Genomic DNA, 19,154 nt, shown 5'->3' on the forward strand with positions numbered 1-19,154 from the left:
ATTTTGAAGTAACACACTAAATTATATAATGAAACTCTTTGTGATAACTGGTCCCGCATCCCGAACCCTTGGATTTACTATTCGGGCGTACTGATCTTAAAAACTTCGAAGTGTACTAACTGAATAACTTCAGTGATGTTATGAGACTCTGGTATAACCGTGTGAAACCAGTAGTCACAAAGAAAGAAGTTAGACAATCTAATGATACCGATAGTCTTGAAACGTACGTAACTGATTTAGACATGGACTTGGGGGTATTCAATCGAGTACGTTAAAACGTGACAAGAAATCACACTCAAAATACTATCGTATTCATGTTGTAATCTTTGCATGGCTTCATCACCACTTCTGCTGTGACAACAATAAGCCTAGCGGTTATCGTGTCAAAATGCGTATCGGAACGTTCGTATATTTCGCGTTGCTGGTGTGCACGCAACGCACGTTCAGTTTTGGACGTATTCTGAGTGTAAGAGCCAATCCTGTTATTTAGTTCGAAGCCGGAGAAGTACCTTATGGCCGCGAGTTCTGCTGATTGGCTATCTTCTTTTTGGTCAGTAGTTCAAAATTAGGGACAGCTATATCCGAGCCATACAGGGTTCTATATTTGGCTGTTCAGTTCGTGTAGCATAAGGCGCCGTTCAAGTTATAAATGTCAAAAGCTAGGTTGGTAGTTCGTATTCTAATAACCACCAATGAATTCAAACACAGCACTTATATGATAAAATCGTATTATGGGACATATTAAAAAAAACCAAACAACAACACCATATGGTAGGGTAACAAAGACACGTGAGAGAAACGTTATTGGTTTAGAAGATAATACGGGAATTGAACATAGGAACACTTGACTTGGATAGGCTGCCAACAACTGGCTCTTCCTGACTTTAATAAGTAGTCTGTTTGACTATTGTTCCGAACACTCGAGGCTGGCTAGTTATAGATAGTGGCTATTTACAAGGAAATGTGCCTCAATACTTTGCACATCTACAAACATCTAACACGAAATGAAGTTTGTCACAGATTCAACCTTATTCAGGTTTTACGGTAGAATTCTACATACACACAGGCTGTTAATAACGTTTATTTAGTTTTAAATGCACATAGCGTGGATTAAAATGAGATTGGCTGAGTTTCAGTTTCATATTTCATATTATTTCATATTATTTTTTTTCAATTCAGAATCGCTTTAATTGTTTTTTGCTTAGTCAAACTTTTTAATACGACGAGTTGGCACAATGTCGTTGTCATCATATGATGACGAGCGGTCTCGATTTCCGCTACAGTTTTTATTTGCAAGCTCTTTCAGAGAAACAATAATTAACATGTACACAATTTCTTAAAAGAAGATAAACAATACACAAAATGGAATTGTTGTAGTCATTCTTTACTTATTTAGATCTAAAATACGCATGCGTAGTTCGTTGAATAACATATGCTCATTACTTTGTGAACACACATTCAGACGTTTCTGCATATTCAGCTAAGTTTGCCTTCATTACATCTTAAAATATACCTTGCTCTCCAATAATTTAACTTTTGATTGTTTTATGGTTCTTATTCTTTGTTTTTGTGAGTTTCTTTGTTTCAACTCATAAAACGTAGCAGACTGAACACTCATAACAGTTCCATTAAATAAAGCTACGTCTATATGAGTTTCTTTGTTTGTTTGGCCGCGTAAATATTTTAAAAGTAGACCAGGATTTATCATTCTAATACATCATGCCTACAAGAAAGCGTATTTTAAAGGGCATGCGTGAAAATCACAAGGAAAATTCAACGGAAGGTCATGAAAACTCTGTACGTGTTTTACGGATCGCGGTTAGGATATGAATTTATTGAAATATTGTTAACATTATGTTTTTTGTTCTTCTTATTCATAATTTCTTGAAATGTACGATAGAAACAGGATTTATGCTACAACGATGTAACAAAACTGATATCTTAGCATCTTGTTTATTTATTTCGAGTTTCGCCTGAAGTTACTCGAGGGCTGTTCGTATTAGCTGTTTGTTTGTTTGTTTTTGAATTTCTCGCAAAGCTACACGAGAGCTATCTGCGCTAGCCATCCTTAATTTAGCAGTGTAAGACGAGAGTGAAGGCAGTTAGTCATAATCACCCACCGCCAACTCTTGGACTTCTCTTTCACCAACGAATAGTGGGATTAACCCTCACATTATAACGGCACCACGGCTGAAAGTGCGAGCATATTTGGTGCGACGGGGGATTCGAATCTGCGACCCTCGGATTACGAATCGAGCGTCTTAACCATTGCATTAGCTGTCCCTAATTTAGAGGTGAAAGACTAGAGGGAAGGCAGCTGGTCATCTCCAGTCATCACCATCTCATGGGCTACTGTTCACAAAATAATGAATTGACCATAGCTTATAACGCCCCTCCTGTTGAAATGTCGAGCAGGTTCGGAAACTGGATTCTTAACTTAATGTCTCACAAAGATTCAATATACATGATTGACTACGCGTGTAATCTTTATACAGATCCACACATTTTAAAACATCTATCTGTGGGTTACCACGACAACAGCACATCTCCACTTAATTTAAAATAATTACCTATGAGCTACCAATGGCAACAATCCAGATCTACGTATAATTTAGAACATCTATCTGTGGGTTACTATGGTAATCACACACATTCCATTTATTCAAAAACATATTTCAGCGAGATAAAATATCGTGGTAAAAAAAACACCGCTAGACATATTTTATAGAAATTCGTCTGTGGGTAAAGGTGAAAAAATATATTACAGCGTATTCTCATATTACATATACACACATGTATATAATACAAGTTCAGTGATTTTGAGTAAAACGAGGTCCCAAGTAATATGAAACTATCTATAGCGGTTAATCATTCCATTATGTTTCAGCTCCAGGGAGCGAAAAAAAACAACAAAGGTATCAGATAAGTATAAGTAGACTGCGTGGCTGTTCTTATATTCTCCTTTCGATTAATAGCTTTCCACAAATGTCAACAAATAGAATCGGAACAAAGACAGTGAAACTAGTGAGATGTTTCATAGAAAACCATTTATTTATAAAAGATACGAATCACAACTATAATTGTGAATTTCTTTAGTAGATTCTAAAGATTAGCTTTGGAATTGTGATGAAAACATAGGGCAAGTAATGGCTGAAAGATATCATGTGTTATAACCCCAAAATTAATTCATATGCACATATTTCGTGAATGTATTCTTGTAAATAAAAGTATTGATATCTTGTGATATACAAATTATATCTTCTTATCTTATCTTAACGTTTACATATTGTGAACCAGCTGGAAAATTCGTTATCTTGTTTGTACTATATATTTTTCAACAGTTAGGTTTGACCATTGATCCTTTAATATATTTGGATATTCAAAATCGCTTTAATATGACGGACAAGTAAGTACATTATTTCATTTCGTGCCTAAAAGACACATAACGCTGGCGTTTAATTACTTCCAGTTTTCTCTGGCTAAACCGGATGAACATTTTCAAGCATTTTGCTTGAAGTCCATCACAGATTAACCCTCAGTTGGAATTTCTTATACAGCTGAATGGTGGCCTGGCGTGGCCAGATAGTTATGGTGCTCGACTCGCAATCTGAGGGTTCGAATCCCCATCTCACCAAACATGTTCACCCTCTCAGCCGTTGGGGGCGTTATAATGTGACAGTCAATCCTACTATTCATTGGTAAAAGAGTAGCCCAAGAGTTGGCAGTGGGTGGCGATGACTAGCTGCCTTCCCTCTAGTCTTTGATGTGACGGAGATTCGAACCCGCAACCCTAAGATTACGAGCCGAGTGCCTTAAGTACCTGGCCATACCGGGCCTCATTTCGTTAGTAAAATACGTTTTCTAACCCTAAACGAGAGTGAAGCTGGTCGCAATTAAATTATATCGGAGGTAGCAGTGTGTTGATCATGGAAGATTTTCTTCATGAGAAATGCTCCAGATACAGAACTCGATACTGAAAATAAAATATACTTACAGTTTGTTTTATAAAAACACAAACTGGACTCAGCATGAGCACGTGATTAAGGCGTTCGACTCTGTAATCTGACGGTCGCGGGTTCGAATCCCCGTCGCACCAAACATGCTAGCCTTTTCAGCCATGTGGTCGTTTTAAAATGTGATGGTCAATCCCACTATTCGTTGGTAAAAGAGTAGCCCAAGAGCTGACGGTGGGTGGTGATAACTAGCTGCCCTCCCTCTAATTTCACACTGCTAAATTAGGGACGACTAGCGCAGATAGCCCTCGTGTAGCTTCGTGCGAAATTCAAACACAAAAAACAACAACAAACTAATATTAAATAAAACACAAGAAGCATTGTGAGATAAGTTATATTATCTGTTTCTAGCGATGTGAGTCCGCAGCAATACCGTTGTACCGGGGAGGGTTTGTTTGTTTTTAAACTTCGCAAAACTAGCAAAGATACGCGAGGGTTATCTGCGCTAGCTGCCCCTAATCGAGCAGCGTAAGACTAGTGGGAAAGCAGCTAGTCATCACCAGCCACCGCCAACTCTTGGGCTACACTTTTACCAACAAATAGTGGAATTGATCGACACATTATAACGCCTTCACGGCTGAAAGGGCAAGCATGTTTGGTGTAACGGGGGTTCGAACCCGTGATCCTTAGATTACGAGTCGAACGCCCTAACCACTTGGCCATGCTGGGTCGGGATAAGCGAACTGTTGGAGTGATGATTGGTGATATTTATACTGAATAACCAGAAATATTTATCGATTGTAATAAACAAAATATATCAGAAATGACTGGATAATGCATCTGCTAGTACACTGAATGTTAAAGAAAGGATAACAAATATCTTAAAACAATAAAATATGTTAACTTACACTAAACACGGGAGATTTTTTTGCTATGTCAGGACTACATTTCATACGCAATTGTATTAGGTTGAGGAATAATTCGTGAGCGTTTTTAAATAATTTCATTCAAGCATTACATGTAAGACTATACAATACTTCAATGCATGAACACATTACACCCAAAACATTTATTATGATACTTTATTTCATGTAATACCTAGGTGTATAGTATGCATTGTTTTAAACGAAATTGCAAGAAATTAAATGCGAAAAGCAGATGGTGTCGAAAATGCTCGATTTTGTCCACTTGACATTCCATTTAATGAGCTGAAAATGAAAGCAAAAATTAAAGACATATGAAAATCAAACACACCATCTATTAGAGCAAAAAATTATCTACCAAATGACGTGAAATATTTTGCGAAAGCGTTTCATTTATGAATATATTTTTTTAACTTGAAAAAACGCTCACGAATTATTCCTCAACCCAATACAAATACACCCAAGATCAGGCGTACATATACGTAATAATACAGAGTTGAATGGGTTTCTTGCAGAGCTGGAATGCATTGTGTATCCAGCCACACACGTTTACATAAATATTACTTACTTCACGTGCAGAATGTTTAAACACGATCCGCACAACTTTTAAAAAAATGCACAGAAGTTTATTAAAAGGCAGAGCGAATAAAACTTCGCTCTCTGTCTTTTTTCAGCTTACAAAACTATGATCCGTAATCAAAAATTCACATAAAAGGCATAGAACCACTAGTTATACACGAAACAATTCAAGTTAAGTTACTCCGTACAGTTTCGCCAGTTGTTGTAGTTGATTTAAGAATATTAATATAAACAAAATCATTTTTTCATGAAATTTGTATTTGATCCTGTTTAACTAAACCAACATGGACTGTTTTGTGTTCGTGCAAATCTACAGAATTGGCTGTCACTGGTAGTAAGTCCGGTCATTTAACCTCTGACTTGTCAGAAACGTTTGTTCCTTTGTTTCCAATTTCGCGCAAAGCTACTCGACGACTATCTGCGCTAGCCGTCCCTAATTTAGCAGTCTAAGACAAGAGGAAAGGCAGCTAGTCATCACCACCCACCGCCAACTCTTAGGCTACTCTTTTACCAACGAATAGTGGGATTGACCGTCACATTATAACGCCCCCACGGCTAAAAGGGGACGAGCATGTTTGGCGCTACTGGGATTCGAACCTGCAACCCTCGGATTACGAGTGGAACGCCTTAACACGCTTAGCCATGCCGGGCCTGTGTCAGAAACGAGTCCATCCAATGATTGTTTCTTACATTTATGTGATATTCATTAAGCCTTTGTTTTAAACACAAGTTGATAATTAAATTTCTACAACGGATACTGTATTCTCCAGTTTTACTCACAATATTTCTTTAAAGGAAGGTAAAATTCAGTTGTTGTTTTTTCAGGGGAGGTGGAAATACACAATTTAAAAACTTGGTTAATAATATTTACTGATAGCTAGCAACAGCTTTAAAACAATTCAATTCCGCGTGCATCCCAAAAGGGCCAGTCTAAATTAGAACATGTGCTTATAATCTGATTAACCAGAGTAAAAGAAGAAGAATATGGCAAGATATTGTTTGTGTAACAACAGGATATGGTTTATCCTGCACGATAATTTACATTTAAATTTTTCTTTTACTAAAACATCTGAAAGAAGAGAGAAAAAATGATTCACCGCTACTCCAAGAATACATTTAATTCAAAATTTAAGGTTAGTTAAATACGACAAAAATGAACTATTTAATTGAACTATTCTGTATCGCCACACTACAAAAGGGCCGTCAATTTAAATTCAGTCAAAGACAGAGCAAACACTTGAATATTATCCATAAAAATATCACAAAGTATGTAAAATGTAAACTTGTATATCTGGCCATTAGTTTTACTGCAAGTGCTACTAGCGCAATATTTCATTAATGTCATGACATCAATAATTTGGACAGATGAAACATTTAAATATATGACAGATGAGTTGATTCGTACACACACTGTGAGGTTATTCAACAAGAACCTTAACCAATAGAGATAAAACTACAAAATTAACAATAATACCAGCTTCATTAGAATTAAATTTGAATTATATCAGTGAGCTCCGAAAACCTTATTAATGGACGTTAATAATAAAATCAAACTGGTAAACTACACGTTTTGTAACAATTATTTATGTTATACTGATGTGCATTAATAATAAAATAAAACCGGTAAACTACACGTTTTGTAACAATTATTTATTTGATACTGATGTGCATTAATAATAAAATAAAACCGGTAAACTACACGTTTTGTAACAATTATTTATGTTATACTGATGTGCATTAATAATAAAATAAAACCGGTAAACTACACGTTTTGTAACAATTATTTATTTTATACTGATGTGCATTAATAATAAAATAAAACCGGTAAACTACACGTTTAACAATTAATTGTGTTTAACAAAATATTGTGCAATGAATTTAGTATAGACAGGTAATATTAGGCTGGAGCTGACATCATGATAATTGTGAATATGTTATAATACTCAGATATTTCTTGACACTTGCGTTTATAACACTTGTAGAATTTTTTTTTTCGAAAGAAGGCGTAATATCTGTCGTTCAGAAATAAATTGAAGCTACCATAAAGTTTTTCTCTGTTGAAATTTTATAACGGGCATCGCGTATCCGTATACACTCAGAAATACATCATATATATATACATATATATATTTGTAACACCACGATGAAGGCCTGGCATGGCCAAGCGCGTAAGGCGTGCGACTCGTAATCCGAGGGTCGCAGGTTCGCGCCCGTGTCACGCGCTAAACATGCTCGCCCTTTCAGGCGTGAGAGCGTTATAATGTGACGGTCAATCCCACTATTCGTTGGTAAAAGAGTAGCCCAAGAGTTGGCGGTGGGTGGTGATGACTAGCTGCCTTCTCTCTAGTCTTACACTGCTAAATTAGGGACGGCTAGCGCAGATAGCCCTCGTGTAGCTTTACGCGAAATTCAAAACAAACGAAACCAATCATTGATGAATTATGTCTAACAGATGGTACTCTGACTAATCAAAATTCCATTTTGTAAACCCGCGGATATTGACACTTTCCTCAAATATAATTTCGCTAAATTGTAAAATGTAGAACATAGCCAGAATTGTTTTCTATAAATATCCGTCTTCTATTCGAACTGATCGATTTGAATCATCTAGAAAGAAAAAAAATCACGTACGAGAAACCGTAGGGTCAAAAAGGATACAAAATACGATGCGTTGGGAAGAACTACCTTTCTTTTAGAAGAGCAAATCTTACAAAGATGCGTTTTAATAATAATAAATATATTCTACCTCAATTCAGTCGTATTTATTTATTCTTACTTGCATAACAGGAACATCAAAATACGTTCAGCAAAAGACGGTCATAACAACGTTTCTCAAGTTTAATCCGAATGCATACTGAAAAAAAACAAGATATCGGAGACCAACTTCCATTTATATGTAAATATCAGAATAACTGGTAGTTGTACCAGCCAGGTTTATATGCTCAACACTACGAAAACGCGATCCCTTATAAAGGAAACAATGATTCAAAGAGCCAAGTTTATAAACCTGATTAGAATGAAATTAGCACGTATTTCAGGTCTTCACTTGATTGCAACCAGAATGCGCCACCTCTGACACGTGTAATATTTGAGTTAAAAGCACGTGTTGTGTTAATTACTGCTATTATACTTCAACGCGGAAAACTGCGTTAGTATATCTTCAAAACCACTACTTGAAGAGAATTTGAACATATGTCTGATGAGCGTTTCATCACAGAGTTAACAGATTCGTGTGACAACTTGAAATCATATTTTACCGTTTGTTTACATATTGTATCCACCAGCGATTGATATTAGATTTAAAAAAAAAACAGAAAAAAAAGAAGTTAGTTACTTTGTAATATATATATATATATATATTACAGTGAATTATTTGTGAATAAAAACACGTTTACGAAAAGTTTGTTTGTTTTGGAATTTCGCACAAAGCTACTCGAGGGCTATCTGTGCTAGCCGTCCCTAATTTAGCAGTGTAAGACTAGAGGGAAAGCAGCTAGTCATCACCACCCACCGCCAACTCTTGGGCTACTCTTTTACCAATGAATAGTGGGATTGACCGTCACATTATAACGCCCCCACAGCTGAAAGAGCAAGCATGTTTGGCGCGACTGGGATGCGAACCCGCGACCCTCAGATTACGAGTCGCACACCTTAACACGCTTGGCCATGCCGGGCCAATGTTTACGAAAAGAAAGTAAACATGTAATTTATTGTATCAGATGAACTGTAACATTAAGAATCATCTAATAGTGCATTTTTATACCGCCAGATGCCAGTGTAAAGTAAAGAAATTAAGAGCACAAGTACCGATGTTATAACTCTGTAATTCTTTCGGATTCTTACCAATATATTAATGTCTGAAACGACTGGAGTTCCTTCATCAGGTTCTGTGTTTGTATAGAAAATTTTAAAGTTGGAGAAATCCGCTTACGGGTTTTTATTAGTCTCTTAACAATATTAATATAATTCTTTAGTCTCTGAGAGGCCTACTTACGAGTTATTCATGTCTTCAAATCGTTAATATACGTCACCGATGTCTGAGATACGGTTTCTTTATTAGTTTCCTATTTAGTCAAATCTGAAGCAAGGGACTAGATAACTTTTGTCTGTCAAATAAAATAGAGGGTTGAATACGTTATGCTAAAACGATTTAAGGGCCTGACCACGTTGTTAAAGTCCATGCCCCCACATCTGGTCATGCTATATTTTACGACCGGACATAATTACAGTTGCTATGCTGAATAATTTCTTTTGCATAAGGCTCTTTTTATAAGATTGTCATGTCCAAAGCACACTAATCTTCGGTGTCAGCTTTCTATAAACCGTATAGTTTTATATTTTAACCCCTTCGTGTGTGTTTCTCAGCAATTTTTCTAAAAAAACAAACATCACATTAATGGATTTGGCCAAAATTTTGTAGATACATTTAGACTATGACCCAAAGGTCAAACGTTAATGTTAAGAAAGTTCCGGAAAATCTCTATCTGTCAGCATGGGGACAGATTTTTCAAGCTATTTTTTCTCTGTTGCGTAGCCAAAATGACTGGATTTTGATGAAAATTGGTGGTCTTATGTAGAATATCACTCTTCACAGTCCTGCCAAAAATGGTCCGTGTCCGTCGATAATTACGGACATAGAACGCATTTTCGTATTTTTGGAGAACCGAATAACATGAACTCTACTCTCCACTGAGCGCACCTTCAGTTCGATACTGTAACAGTAGCCCAAGAGTTGGCGATTAAAACTGTTGACTGGCCGTCTGCTCTCCAGTTTATTAAATCAACATTAGGAACAGCTGTGTGCAGATAGCCCCTGCGAACTTTTGACACGAATGCAAATAAAGTTTATTTATGAAACCTCTTTTCTGAATGTCACATATAGAAGCACCCTATTTTATAAATCAACTTTGCTATAATATTTATATAATAACGAAATACCTTTATTTGCCGACATGTAAATCAAATTCAGCAGAGAGTTAAGGTGTTTTCCACACATGAATGCGATCATTTATTACTGTCAGGTGAGATTTTAATTAATGAAAAAGAAAGTAAATGACAGCTTTGGTTTTGATTTATTACAAAGTTATTGACAGTTGTCGTCCCTCTAGTAATTTATGAAGCAGAGAACAAATAAAAAGTAGATTCCGGTTCATATACTGGATACTTGGTAATCATGTCTCTCTGTTAATAAATGTTTTAAAAACAACAACATTATCAATAGTTTAGAAACGCAAGAATACATAATTTATTTTATAAAACGAAACCGCGGTTTCGCTTGGCAGTGAGGTAAACTTTAACGTTCTTTTCAGCCGATCATAGTTTCAGTTTGATCAGATTTGTTTTGTTTTTAAATTTCGCGCAAAGCTGCACGAGGGCTATCTGCGCTAGCCGTCCCTAATTTAGCAGTGTAAGACTAGAGGGAAGGCAGCTAGTCATCACCACCCACCGCCAACTGTTGGGCTACTCTTTTTACCAAAGAATAGTGGGATTGACTGTGACATTATAACGCCCCCACGACTGAAAGGACGAGCATGTTTTGGTGCGACGGGGATTCGAACCCGCGACCCTCGGATTACGAGTCGAATACCTTAACCCACCTTGCCGTTCCGGGCCCAGTTTGATCAGAGTGAAGACAGCTTGTCATCACCTCCCACTGCAAACTCTTGGGACATACTTTTACTAACGAATAGTAGGATTGACCGTCACATCGTAATGCTGTCATAGTTGAAAGGGCGAACGTGTTTCTGGAACGGTGACTTAAATCTACGACCCTTAAATTGCGAGTCAAGCGCCATAAACACGTTACCCTATAATTGCAAGAGGAATTATAAAATTGGCCCGTTTCACCTGCGCTTCTCAAGCCTTGAGTGCGTTATAAGAGTGACAGTTAAGTTCCAATACTTAGTCGTAAATAAAAAACTCGGCTGTAGATGCTGTTGGATACCTCTAGTCTATCATGCAGTTGAAAATTGAAGACAAGTCTTGTGTAGCCTCGCGCGAATCATCTGAAGCAAACAAGCATACATTCTTATGATTGACATCAACAGTGTGGTCAACAAACTGCAGTTCGTATCTTGACCGGTGGCTAAACTGACTTGTGATGTGATGACTTGGTTTCGTGCTCTCAGATTTATTCTCTACAAAACAAAAACAAATCTCCGTGGTTCATAACGAACCAATAAATGTTGTCAGTACAAACCACAGAAGTAAATCATTCGTTATGGTACAGCGTGTTTCTCACCACATGTCTAGGATGATAATTAAACCATCACGGTCGTTACGTAAGAAAGAAACCCAAACAGATTACATTGAAATAGATGGCACTACTGGTTGTGTGAAAGATAGCCCAATCAAGTACCAGAACTCTCACTCAGATGTTGATTAATAAAATAGTTGGTGAATACAAATAAGTAGTAACCCCACTACCACACACACACACATATACACAAAACAAAGTTGTACCACTACTGGTTGTAATCCTGTTTTATATTCCACCCAGGTAATACAACACTGTTCACTGTTAATATATCGTGCGAAAGAACTATACCAGTCTATTGATTAAAGATAAATGCATATAAGCAATGAATAATTCATGTAAAAAATGTGACCAGTTCATACATGTTATTGTTGAATAATTCATGTAAACAATGTGGCCACTGAATACACGTTATTGTGGAATAATTCATGTAAACAATGTCACCACTTCATACACGTTATTGTTGAATAATTCATGTAAACAATGTGACCAGTTCATACATGTTATTGTTGAATAATTCATGTAAACAATGTGACCACTTCATACATGTTATTGTTGAATAATTCATGTAAACAATGTGACCAGTTCATACATGTTATTGTTGAATAATTCATGTAAACAATGTGACCACTTCATACATGTTATTGTTGAATAATTCATGTAAATAATGTGACCACTGAATGCATGTTATTGTTGAATAATTCAGGGAAACAGTGACCGTTTCACAGATGTTACCAAAAACTGTATCACACGAACCGTAAGAATGTCTCTGAAATCATCGCCTTTATGAGATGATTTAAAGAAACAAGATGAACGTTTCGCATCATTTTGTCACAATAACCAGAAGTGAAACCAGAGTCAGAAACCTATTATTCCTTGATACTATATAGCTTAACATTTCAAGTATAAATAAGTCCCAACAAATGTAGTTAACAGAAACATGCACATGTGCAAGTAATGTATACAAAGTCATACGACAGTGCAATAGAATTTCACCACGTGATTAACGGTTATAACCTTCACTGTACCGTTATCGAATTGCACTTTGCTAATCTACGATCACCGTCATCAATGGTAACCCCCTCCGGTGGCTCAACAGTAAAAGTGTGGGCTTAAACCCTTACAACTCGGGTTCCGATACCACCGGTGAGCAGAGCGCGTGTAGTTAATTGTGTACTTTCGTGTTTAAGGAAACAAACCTACCAGTCCACTTACCCGGTTACATTCGGCTAGATGTGACTGACTTTCTTTGCTGTGCTCCAGACTGTCGTGTAAGGAACCCACGGAGAGCCGGCGGGATAAGACACCACGAAGACCGCTGCTCCGCCGGGAGGTGTTGCGGTGGTGACCCCGCTTTCCTGCAAATTCAGGGCCACTCATCCACGTAGAGCAAAGAGGGTTACATCAGTTGCACTCCAGCGTTGATGCGTGTCTCTATCGGCAAGTGTTTAATGCACGCCGATTGGTAGTAGCCTGTCGTGTCACGAGGAGAACACGTGGTGATTTTATTGTTATCACGAACACAATGGGTTCAAGGTAAGGTGGTCAATGAAGCCATGTCTTGATTAAAGTCCAGACGTCAAGTCTACAACCGGGGTTCATTTGACTGTACAGGGCGAGACTGTTTTTTTCTGAAAGGAAACAGTTTATAGGCTACGGTATTACACTGTATTAAATCAAGAACGTTATTAAACCATACATATATCATATATAATGTGTAATATAGGCTTATCTACGATTGATTTTTTTTTTACTTTTCAATAAACTACACAGTAATTTTTAATTATCTTCGTAAAAAACAACAACATTCGCACATATCGTAGTAGAGGAGATAAAATAATGTTATCACATGTGGAACAACTGTTGTTAGTTGAAGCTTGGGATAAACTTTTAATTTATTGCAGCCCCTTTAAAGATGTTTTCGCTTAACGACAAGGTTGCTCGGGAAGACAATAACATCATTAAACTTACATCAACACAGTAACGGATTACACGTCTTTCACTTAAAATTATTCGTGAGTTTCGTAGTTTGGCAGTTCTCTCTTAACTGTAATTGACAATCAACAGACCAGGTTACCACGAACTTGCCTCAAATTAGAATAAAAGACGAGATAGAAAGACGCGAGTTATGTTTGATACTTTATAGCAGAATGCACGAACTTACTAGGATATTTTCTTATTTCATTTATTTAAACATCTTGTTTTAAAGAGTCCCATTAACAGTATCTAATGTTCGCGTACGGTGTTTTCATGAGTTTCATTACTCAAACACCGTTGTTCTGGTTCTCTCGGCTATTTGGACCTCAATTAGTTTATGAAGTCACGCTAGTTGTTACAAAATATTCCACTGAAACACATAAATCATCTTTAATATACACTTTCCTTTTTTTGAGGTTCCGATAGTATTATGAACAAATATTGAATATTAGATTACATCACAGTAATTAGGTTATGAGATTTCACAAAATATTACAGATTATTAACAGGGATCTCACGGGATCATATTAATTAACGGACGAAATTTCACGATATCGTGACTATCCATACAGACTGCAAACAATCACATTTATTACACTATGTAACACAAATTTTGTTCCTGAATAGTATGTGTTTTTTCTTAACTGCTTATGTTGTAAAAATACAGAAAATGGTCATTATTCCCTTCAAACTTTGTTTTTGTGACCTGGATAATGAAATTTAGAAATTAACCTATTTTCTATGTAAAAACGGACAAATTTGCACATTTTCATTTACATAAGGTCTGAATAAAACAACATATGAATCAAGATTTACATGTATTTATACTAAAGTTATATAAAAATGTTTAGAAGTAAGTAGTTTTTCGAGATTTGCGACTGTAATGTAAATCACTTTCACGTATCAGCCCCCAAATATAGTCTCCGATCATGTTTTCGTTATGGGCTCCTAGGTCACAAAGGTAAAGTTTGTAGAGAAAAATAGGTCTTTTCCATTTACTTTAGGCATAAACAACTGGGAAATAACAGTTTCTGTCCAGGAACAAGAAAAAGTAAACATTGTGTTGCATTGTGTTATTTGCCAGGTTGTACGGTGTTATGTTAGTTATGTTCGTCCTGTTTATTTATATGTTCATCTTGTCGTATTAAATCGATATTTCTCTATCTTCTTTTGGAAGCCATTTATTTCCGGAAGTGTCGTACATTTTAAAACGTACTTGATTGTTTTTGTTTGTCTTTCCAACAGCTAGTTGACAACATAGTTCAATTTCTCGAAACGGACTTCCTACTTAACAGTTTTCGTTTGTTTTGCATCCTCAGGTTAAAATTGTTCACTTTAATTATATTTACTTGGGGGGGGGTTTGTATGTGAACAAAAAAACTAAATAATGAGTTATCTGTGCTCTGCCCACGAAGGGTATCGAAATCCAGTTTCTAGTGTTGTAAGTCTGCAGACGTACCGCTGTGCCACGATTGGAGGCGGGGAGTCACAGGAGTGAAAATGACTTTGGTTTGTTTTTAATTTCGCACAAAGCTACACGAGGGCTATCTGCGTTAGCCGTCCCTAATTTAGCAGCGTAAGACTACAGGGAAGGTAGCTAATCATCTCAACCTCACCGCCAACTCTTGGGCTACCCTTTTACCAACGAATAGTGGGATTGACTGTCACATTATAACGCCCCCACGGGTGAAAGGGCAAGCATCTTTGGTGTGACGGTCATTCGAATCCGCGACCCTCAGATTACGAGTCGATTGCTTTAACCACCTGGTCATGCCGGGCCAGGAGATGACCCCTGAGTGTTGGAGTGTAAAATTGCTGAGGTTGAGATTAAAAACAATGATGTTGTATTGAATTAATAATTAATATTGGTGATTAGATATAAAAACTACAGAATTCGGATCTTCAGCGGAGACCCAGGAAAAAAACCGGTATATCTAGTTTTGATAGCTTTGTTTGTAAACACAGAAATTCAATAGTTTTGTCTTAATTACAGATCTTTGGTTCCAAATAAGTTATTTTATTTGAAAGATTGTTTAGGCAGAGTATTCATGATGAAACTTGTCTTGTTGCCGTCCATTCCACGAAGTTTCATTAAGTTATTTCCAATGTTAAAAAAACAAATATTTAAATATTCATTAAGAGCATTAGCAAAGACAACCAACATTTAGACAGATGATAAAATCTATCATTTTTCAAGCTACAAAAGTCCAGAGACGTACAGTCGAAGCTGTACTTTTTAAACGTGTTGGACTCTTGTGTCATAAACCTCCATCTAACATAGCACAGGTAACCACATTTAATATAAAGGCGATACCATTCATGATTTATATTATCTGATTATGAAACAAAAAAACAAAACAAAACAAAACAAAACTGTTCGTCAAACAGTATCTCACCTCAAAGCTCATTTCACTCGAAGCAAACAACGAGTGGTCTCGCATATCGTGACGACAACCGTCATGAAGACATTTTACAAACTCGATGGGTTGTTTCAGCTGTACGTTGGTGTCGTTATAAAACGCACGTTGGTTTATCGTATAGAAACCGAATATCTGATCCGAGCTTCCTATACTCGCGCGGGAATGTTCGCGGCCAGAGACGGCGCACTGAGCAAAAATATTCTGCGAGCTGACTGGACGCTGGGTTTGCGTTGCCATAGAGATAGCTGACAACGCGCACCGTCTGTTTGCCAGGCTCGTTTTCGTGCGTACAACAATCGATGCAAAAATCGTGGACTCGGTAGAGGACTGTGAGTGTTAAAGATAGAAAGCGAGCAACACCTAAAGAATATAACACAAGAGCTTGAATTACAACGATATTAAATCAATAAATAATATCATGCCAAGTACTGCTACTGAGAAGCGCAGAATGTGTAAGGAAACTCGAGACCAGACCCTCGGTCTGCATCAGGCAGTTTAATCGACCTAAAGTGTTGCTTGTTAAAAAAGGTACACAAAGAATATACGGCGGTTCCACTTGTAATACTTTCGATCAATCCATCGCCGAATACACGAGCTCTGTCGTTGCTTCCTTATATTTAATCGTATCTTAATATACGCACGTGCGAGAGATGACGTTTTCTAAACCTTCGATTTAAATCCTTAATTACATTACAGATTTGTACGGCTTACTGTTCTCCCATCTAATGTTGCCGGCGAAGTTAGAAAAAAACAAACAAGAAATAAGACGTCGTTTATCACGTTTATTATTTATCTTCCAATGGAAGAGGCCATAAGATGTTGACCCGTGGAATTTACCTTTTGCTGGCACATAATGACGTCTCTATTGTCCGTTTGTTCTGAATTTCGCACAAAGTTACTCGAGGGCTATCTGCGCTGGCTGTCCCTAATTTAGCAGTGTAAGACTAGAGGAAAGGCAGCTAGTCATCACCACCCACCGCCAACTCTTGGGCTACTCTTTTACCAGCGAATAGTGGGATTGACCGTTACATTATAACGCCCCCGAGGCTGAAAGGGCGAGCATGTTTGGCGCGAAGGGGATGCGAACTCGCGACCCTCAAGTTACGAGTCGCACGCATAACGTCTCTATCAAAAGTTGTTTGTGTACAGCATGTAGTTTTGTTTTCGTAACTACCCCCAGTAAATGTAACTTAATTCGTTGGTATTCTATGAAGCTTAGTCGACCTTCACTGGAATGACGTAGCAGATCACGTGCTCTCTTTGGAACAACTTACTTCACCAACGACCCTGATCTGTCTCACAGAAATGACCAAGGATTATTGGTTGACACAGTAATTTTCATTATAACTAGTTCGTCCGATGGATGGTGAGAAGATTAGTCCTAAACTATACATTTTATCAAATTTTCGGTGTATCTTTGAAGGTACGTGGACATCAGAAAAGCTGACATGGCCAAATGTGAAAAATTCAATTCTAATTATTTCGACTGCACACAGCACTGACTTCGGGTTGTAATTACAAGTTTATGAACTAACTGGTGAGTTTTCACTGACTTCGGGTTGTAATTACAAGTTTATGAACTAACTGGTGAGTTTTCGTCACTTTCGAATCTTTGTTTATCATCATGTTAACGATACCAAGAAATGTGTGTTTTTTTATCGTAATGGTTTTTTTTTGGGTTGAAGGGTTCTGTTTCGTAACTATTTCCTACATCATGTTCATGATAGGTTTAAGGTGCTGTTTCAAAGCCTATTTCTGTTTTGATCGTCCTGATGTATGAGGTTGTCTGATTTATATCGTTTAGTGACCTCGCTATACGAACATCGTCGGACAGAAATTCATACGCCTTCAGTCACAACTTTATCACCGGCGACACCGTATTATCGAATAGTCAGGAATTGGCCTCGAAACAAATATAAAGGTTTTAAAGTTGTTGCCCGGAGACGAAATGCTTTTGTGTTCGAATATGCAAATCGTTATTTATGGTGTGTTTAACCTTCTGTTGCTGGGACGTTGAAAATAGATATTGACTTCAGTTTAAGCTTCAGAACACGTTAAGAAGTTGTACAATTTATTGTAGGTTATCAACAATATGGGATAATGAAAGAATAAAACTGCGTATTACAATAATTTATCAACAGTATTGAAAGAGGAAAGTTATAATTATTTATCAACAATGTACAGTAACGAAAGAAAAAGTGAAACGTTATGATAACTTATTTACAAAATGCAGCAAAGAAACAGAAGGCGGGTTGCTATTATAATCTATTAACAACAAACAGCAGTGGTGAGCTAACCAGCGGCACCATAGGGGCCATCCTCAGATCTCTGGGTTTGGTTTTTGAATTTCGCGCAAAGCTACACGAGGGCTATCTGCACTAGCCGCCCCTAATTTAGCAGTGTAAGACTAGAGGGAAGGCAACTAGTCATCACCACCCACCGCCAACTCTTGGGTTACTCTTTCACCAATGAATAGTTGGATTGACCGTAACATTATAATGCCCCCACAGCTGAAAGGGCGAGCATGTTTGGTGTGATAGGGATTCGAACATGCGACCCTCGGATTACGAGTCAAGTGTCTTAACCACCAGACCATGCCATGCCCCCGAGATCTTCCCTGATTCACAAAGATATATAGCTATCTTTCATAATTTTTTTTTTTACATATGACTCTTAAAAATGTCTTACGGTATATGACGGTATTTGAGGGCCACAAGTGTGACTCGCGGTTAAGTTTATTTTGGCCACTACTGATGTACATCAATAAATCTAAGAAAGTGAAAAAGTGTATCTACAGCATACATCAATACTCGCCAGTACAATTGTCCTGAAGAGGTTTTACTTGTGTTAGCTATCGGTTTATCACTTAGTCCATGAGCTAGTTGTTCTGTAGTGTGTTATACCAGATGAATTTCCGACTGTATTAACATATTTTATTCGAAAATTTATTTGGTGGTCTATTTAAACTCTATTCGTCGACTGAATTTTGACACGTGATTGTTGACCTTTGCCATCTGTTGCTGCTTATGTCCGTGACCTTTTCACG

General features: G+C 37.2%; 1 protein-coding gene across 6 annotated transcripts in view; it reads right to left on the minus strand.

The window, feature by feature from the left end:
- The window catches only part of LOC143222413 (regulator of G-protein signaling 7-binding protein A-like), a 161,757-nt gene that overhangs the window by 79,774 nt on the left and 62,829 nt on the right, over window positions 1–19,154 (minus strand). For 5 of the 6 annotated variants that reach the window (XM_076448914.1, XM_076448909.1, XM_076448911.1 and 2 more), the window contains one exon: window positions 12,927–13,342. In XM_076448914.1, coding sequence (XP_076305029.1) covers window positions 12,927–13,091 — 165 coding nt within the window. In that variant the 5' untranslated portion in view covers window positions 13,092–13,342. Of the gene's footprint in view, window positions 1–12,926; window positions 13,343–16,084; window positions 16,274–19,154 lie in introns of those variants that run through there. The other variant, XM_076448910.1, reaches the window with a different exon arrangement.

The sequence above is a fragment of the Tachypleus tridentatus genome, chromosome 8, assembly GCF_004210375.1.
Source record: "Tachypleus tridentatus isolate NWPU-2018 chromosome 8, ASM421037v1, whole genome shotgun sequence".
NCBI lineage: Eukaryota > Metazoa > Arthropoda > Merostomata > Xiphosura > Limulidae > Tachypleus > Tachypleus tridentatus.